This window comes from Monodelphis domestica, chromosome 3, assembly GCF_027887165.1.
Source record: "Monodelphis domestica isolate mMonDom1 chromosome 3, mMonDom1.pri, whole genome shotgun sequence".
Classification (NCBI taxonomy): Eukaryota; Metazoa; Chordata; class Mammalia; order Didelphimorphia; family Didelphidae; genus Monodelphis; species Monodelphis domestica.
Window position 1 is genome coordinate 15,270,951 of NC_077229.1, and position 6,864 is coordinate 15,277,814.

At 42.1% G+C, this 6,864-nt stretch overlaps 1 protein-coding gene across 5 annotated transcripts in view; it reads right to left on the reverse strand.

Annotated features, from left to right (window-relative positions):
• Nucleotides 1–870: 870 nt before the first annotated feature.
• Nucleotides 871–6,864, reverse strand: part of LOC100617229 (zinc finger protein OZF-like) — a 29,928-nt gene continuing 23,934 nt past the window's right edge. For all 5 annotated transcript variants that reach the window (XM_056821372.1, XM_056821374.1, XM_056821375.1 and 2 more), the window contains 3 exons: nt 5,846–5,972; nt 5,214–5,309; nt 871–2,463 (listed from right to left, as the gene is read on the reverse strand). In XM_056821372.1, coding sequence (XP_056677350.1) covers nt 1,127–2,463; nt 5,214–5,309; nt 5,846–5,972 — 1,560 coding nt within the window. In that variant the 3' untranslated portion in view covers nt 871–1,126. The remainder of the gene's footprint in view (nt 2,464–5,213; nt 5,310–5,845; nt 5,973–6,864) is intronic.

A 6,864-nucleotide genomic window follows, 5' to 3' on the forward strand; every position in this document is an offset into this window, starting at 1 on the left:
GAGGGAGTCTGGAAAGAAGCAGAGGAAAGGATGAGAAGGAAAATGAGAAGTATCTCTACTCAACTCAGAAGGAAAAAGATTGGGGCAACATCTACATGTACCCATAGATCTTGCAAGCTAGTAGCTCTGCCATTAGGCAAGCAGGGGTCTGTCAATCTAATCTACATGATATCTCGGGGATACCCACCCACAGACATCCCAAGCATTCCTGTTCTGAAAGGAAGTAAGAGGAAGAAGGGTGAGCTATTCTACACCTTCCTCTCATTCAAACCACTAGAGGTAATCACTTGTTAACCAAGAAAGGCAGAGCTGGGACATCCTTTAACGAGACAAAAACATGGCTCTAAACAGTTGCTAAGGAGTCAGTGGACAAAAGCTGAAGATGCGTGATGAGGAATTGCTAGAATGTGAGGGAGGTATCTAATCATGGACACAGGCGGAGAATGAAGTCTAAGCAAAGTGAAGGAGCTCTGTGGTACCAAGGAGGGGTGGAAAACTAGCAGAGGACCTGGGGTTGAAACCTGACATCACCTATTATATGATCTTGAAAGTTACGTTAACTTTTGGATCCATTTCCTCAATCATAATAAAAAATGAGGATTGGACCAAATGACTCCCGAGATCTCCTATCTAGATTTAGGGCTCTAAAATACCTTCCTTTGTGATAAAATGAGGAAAGAGAACAGATTGTGACTCTGAATTTATTGTGAATCTGAGGGAGCCCACAAAATTCACCAAACTTTTGAAGAACTCGTGGGATTTGCCAGCTTGTTACCTGAAATAAGCATGTGAAGTGGGGAAGAGAGGTGCTTGAGGACCTGAGAAGAAAAAAAAGTTTAGAACGGTCACTCTGAAAAATTTGAGATTCCATTTTACTTTGAATTCTATTTTTTATTTGAACTAAATTTATTTGAATTAATTTTAGCTAAGTGTGTGCAACATCTAAAATCCTTCTGATATTCATGATCTTCAGAAGACTTTAAAGATTCCTCTCCAGTATTGACTGATGTCAAACTGTCACATTCATCATACAGTCAAAAGATTTCTCTCCAATATGAACATTCTAATGTAATAAAAACCATATTCCTAAGAGAAGGTGAAATATCCATTGTTGTTCATCAAGCTCTCAAGTGTGAACTTTCTGGTGTTTAATGAGGTTTGTCCTCCGGGTAAATGACTTTTCACATTTATTACATTCGTAAGGCTTCTCTCCATTATGAGCTCTCTGATGTCTAGTAAGGTATGTCCTCCTAATGAAGGATTTCCCACATTCATTACATTCATAAGGTTTTTCTCCTGTGTGAAGTCTCCGATGGAGATTAAGAGCTGTGTTCAGGAAGAAAGTCTTCCCACACTCATTACATTCATAAGGTTTCTCTCCTGTGTGAACTCTCTGGTGGAGATTAAGATCTGAGCTCTGAAAAAAGGCTTTTCCACATTTGTTACATTCATAAGGTTTCTCTGCAGTATGAACTCTCTGGTGTACAAGAAGATGTGCCTTTCTGAGGAAGGACTTGCCACATTCTACACACAAATAAGGTTTTTCTCCATTATGAATCTGCTGATGCCGGGTAAGTTCTTTTTTCTCAAAAAAGGCCTTACCGCATTCAGTGCATTCATAAGGTTTCTCTCCGGTGTGAATTCTCTGGTGTCGATCAAGTTCCTTTACGTGAAAGAAAGCTTTTCCACACTGTGTGCATTGGTGAGGTTTGTCTCCAGTGTGAATTCGCTGATGCTGAGTAAGGTGTGTGCTCCTGTTAAAGGCCTTCCCACACTCCTTACATTCAAAAGGCTTCTCTCCAGTATGAACTCGTTGATGTTGAGTGAAGTCTGTGCTCCGGCAGAAAGCCTTCCCACACTCCTTACATTCATAAGGTTTCTCTCCTGTATGAATCCTTTGATGTCGAGTAAGTCCTTTTTTCTGAACGAAGGCCTTCCCACATTCATTACATTTAAAGGGTTTCTCTCCAGTATGAACTCTCTGATGTCGGGTAAGATATGCTCTCCAAGTGAAGGCCTTCCCACATTCACTACATTCATAAGGCTTTTCTCCATTGTGAACTCTCTGATGCCCAATTAGAACTGTCCTATGGCGGAATGCCTTGCCACACTGATTGCATGTATAAGGTTTATCTCCGGTATGAATACGTTGATGTTGGGCAAGGTCTCTCTTCTGATTGAAGGCCTTCCCACATTCACTACATTCATAAGGTTTCTCTCCAGTACGAATTTTCCTGTGCCGAGTAAGATGTGTCCCTTGGCTAACGGCCTTGTCACATCCATTACATTCATGAGATTTTTCCTTATTGCTCCGTTGCCTCTCTAACTGGACATCACACTTCCTGATTTGTCTCAACTTGGAGGCACAGGAACCATTCCTTACGAGGATCTCCTGACCTAATTCATCCAGAGAAATGTCCAGCTTTGGAACCGACTGTCCACTTTCAAGCCTGTCCTTCCAACCTGAAAGAAATAAAAATGTAAATGCTCTATTTCTTCTTGCATTGCACTTTTTCCTCTATCGATAAAGACTACAAAACAATAAAATATACATGTAATCTCTGTGCATTACAATAAGCTTTTATGCTGATGTCCAAACCAACATTAGAAGAAAAGTCAGACAGACAGAAAGCACATACATGAAAATATTAAAGGCAGCACTTTTCTGGTGGCTGAGAATTAGAAACAAAGTAGGTTATATCAGGGAATGGCTAAGGTACATGCCTATAATGGAATATTACTTTGCTCTAAAAATGACAAATACGAAGAATTCAGAGAAGCACACGAAGACTTATGTGAACTGACAGAGGCAAGTAGGAGATCAAAGAAAATATACACAGTGACCACAAAAATACAGCATGGTGTGTAATTATAACAGCCAAGGATGGCCCCAGAGAAGAGAAAACATACCTCCCTCACTGGAGAGGTGGAGGAATCCAGGGGAGGAATATTATGTACATATATTATACAAAAGGATAAGAACTGATTCGTTTTGAACTGGGTTTTTCTCTTTCTTTTTTAGTCTTTCTGATAAGGGGATGGGGCAGAGGAATGGGTAGAGGTATATTCAGGAAAAAATGAAATAAAATTAAAATGAGTAAATAAAAAAGAAGATGATTGTTTAAAATCTACACGATTCCTTGAAGGATATAACAGAAGTCCTCAAGTGAAATGACATGTTATGGTGAAGTCTCCTTTCCTGTATGCATTAGAGTAGATGGCTGCTGAGGTCCTTTCCGACTCTGAAAATCGGGATCACCGCAGGCATTAAGAGGGAGACTAATGCTGGTCCAAAGGCTTTGCTATCATTATGGGGGAGACCAAGTCAAGGAGGGATTCTCCATAAGCAGTAAAATTATCCAGATGCTCAATTTTTCACATGCCCATGTGCTCATGTCATCAAGTCATAGACTACTTTAGCTTCTCCTGAATGAGATCTATTATCATTCAAAAGTTTGGCCCACCTATCCAAGCAAAACCAGGTGGATGAAGAATGCCTGTTGTCCTCATCATAGTATGCAGTTAAGACAGGCAAACTAAAGAACTTATCCAACAATACAGCTTTTTTTTAAGCCTAAGCATTTATCTTAGAATCAATACTGTGTACTGGTTCAAGGCAGAAGAGCAATAAGGGCTAGGCCATGGGGGTGAAGTGGTTGGTCCAGAGTCACACAGCTAGGAAGCGTCTGAGGGCAGATTTGAACCCAGGACTTCCCATTTCTAGGCCTTGCTCTCAATCCACTGAGCCATCTAGCTGCCCCCAATAATACAGCTTTAAAGCTTAAACCTACAATGTCTTTGGGGACACTATCTATTTATTTCTATCTTGGATGGCTGCACGTAACAAAAGGATGACAAATTGGGCTAATAACCAAAAATGGAAAAAAGGCCTTTGGGAAATGCAAAGTTCTCTAAATGTCCCCAAACTTCTCCCTGAAACAAAGGCCGGTGGTGTTGCTGATGGCTCCTGCGAGAAGAATTAGACATGTAAAATGTATGAAGTCCGTATCCAAATGTTGGCTGTAGGAGTGTTAGCTCCCTAAGGCAGAGAAAGGATAATTGCTAAGGCCCACAGCCACCAGAGGTCAGGTATATAAACACATAAGAGGAGAGTTTAAATTGACAAGGGGAACTGCCAGTCTACAATGGATAAATGGTCAAAGAATATGAACAGAAAATTTCAAAAGGGGAAAATCAATGAAAAACTACTCAACCTTTCAGGATTAATCAGAGACATGAATGAGAACAACTCCGAGAAGCCTCAGCCCCATCAAACTGGCAGAGAGAATTCAAAGCAACAAAACTCAAGGCTGTCAGGGTTGTGGACAAACTCGCACTCATTTCTGGTAAAATTAAAAACTCGTAGAAACTTGATGAAGCACCAGGCCAATATGTAGTAAAAAGAACAAGATAGCCATTCTCATTGATTCAACTGCACAGTTTGGTAGAGAACTTTTTTTAAGCCCTCACCTGCTGTCTCAAAATCCAAACTATGTATTGGTTCCAAGGCAGAGGAGTGGTCAGGGCTAGGCAATGGGGGTTAAGTGACTTGCCCAGGGTCACCCAGCTAGGAAGTGTCTGAGGCCAGATTTGAACCCAGGACCTCCCATCTCTGGGCCTGGCTCTCCATCCACTGAGCTGCCCAGAGGCCCCTAGTATGTAACTTTTTTAAGCTAGCTCTACAAAAGTTCTCACGACTGCATTACTTGTGTAGAGGAGACTCACCACCAGCAGTGGTGAATGAAAATGAAATCACAGACTGGAACACCAAGCATTTGTAACTGGAAGGAATTTCAAAGTAGGGAATGGTTAGATATTGTAGGGCAAATGGTTACCATAAGATGCTAGCACACATTTAACCTGACGAGCTGGAGAACACAAAGAAATCTAGGAAAGCCTTTATGATGAAATAATGCAAAGCAAGAGAAACCCAAGAAGGGCATCTGGCGGTACAAACTCTGAACATGTAACAGTGAATGAATGGGATTCCAGGAAGGATCGCCTGCCAAAGCAAGTTAGCTCTTCCCCACCTTCCTCGGGAGGGAATGCAGGGCATTTTTCAGGATCCACATGTTAAAGCACTTCCTGCAGACAGCTAAGTGGCTCGGATTGATTCAGACAGACAGGAAGGGTTAAAGAAATAGTGCTTCCCTTTTATCACCAGCCATGTGGTTGTATGACGTGACCTGGTTTTTGCTCACTCATTGACTCACTTGGACAAGTGCTTCTTGGGACAGCATCCTCTTGCAACCAAGGTTTTTCTCCACGTTCCAAGCGGTAGATCATATCTGGTTTGGCAACTGCAAGTCCTGTTCATTGGAGATTGGGTTTAGAGAGCCAGCTCAGAGTTCAATCCCACCCAATGAACATTCAAGCACCTACCGTGTCCCTTCTCCCTCTCAAGGGAACATACCAGAAAGGCCCAAGAGGTATGACCAAGGACTGTTGTGAGAGGGTCTCTCCTTGTTCCTAGGAAGTTTGGGAAATGGGCCACAGACCAGGCTCAAGTAGAAAATTATTCACTTGATCCAGGCCTTACTAACCTTTTGTGTCATCAGAGAACTATATTGGGGCTTTAGGGAAGAATCTCTGACCTTAGGGAACAAAGAGTAAAGGAGGTGCAACCGCAGGCACCTCACAAATAGCCACTTTATAATTGTACAGAACAAAGGCCTCTTCCCTGGCAAAAGGTGAAAATACCCTGGCCCTTGGCCACAAAAGAATTAATCATCGGTAGGCCAAACATGAAGTAAAAAACACTCAGGAGAGCCCACAATATGTACTAAGAAAGAAAGCAAAGACCCTCCTCCCGACAGATTCTGAGGCCCAGGGGAGCTGTGCTTACCTAGGCAGACCAGATTCCTATAGTTCTCCAGCATCACATCCCTGTACAGATCCTTCTGAGAAGGGTGCAGGTATCTCCACTCCTCCCGGGTGAAATCCACAGCCACGTCCCGGAATGTTAACAGTTCCTGAAACATCAGACACATTTATAGGTACTCTAGGGCCAGGAATTTCTAGGAGTGGTTCTCAATGTTCAGACTTCAGTGTGTTCCAAGACATATTTGCTGAGCACCTATGATGTGCCAAAGTTTGAACAATCATTCACTCCATAAACATGAATGTGTGTGTATATATATACACCAAGAAACTCAGAATGGTCTCAAAGAAGACTGCACAAACACTTAGGGAATCAAAATGGGCCTCAAGCAGGGAGTTCCATGCAGCTAAAAGAGAGAGAGCTTAAACTGAGTCTTGAAGAAAGATTTGAAAGATTCCATGAGATGGAGGTAAGGAAGATGGTCTTGGTGGAATGCAGACTTTGTTAAAGAAAGTGATACATGTGTGACCCTGGGCAAGTCACTTTACCCCCATTGCCTACCCTTACCACTCTTCTGCCTTGGAGCCAATACACAGTATTGACTCCAAGACGGAAGGTAAGGGTTTAAAAAAAAAAAAGAAAGTGATACAGAAAAGGCATCAAAGTATGAAGAGCAACCCCTGGTAGAGATACTGTACATTAGCAATTACCAAGTCCTTCCTGACAATAACCTTACAGAGCAAGTGGTGTGGGTGTCCATTGCCATAATTAACAGCTAAAAGGCCCTCCAGCCTAGCTGACCAAAATCCTCTTTCTGGGATGTCTTCAAGAAGTATTCTTTTAAAAAACACATGATCGATCACATGGTTCAATGGGGATATGATTGGGGTTTTGGCTTTAAAAGATCACTCCACTGACTGATACACTATGGCACAACCAAACATAATGGATTTCTCTACTAGCAGCAATGCAATGATCCAGGACAATTCTGAGGGACTTCTGAGAAAGAACTGTGGGAGCGGAAACCCAGAAGAAAAACAACT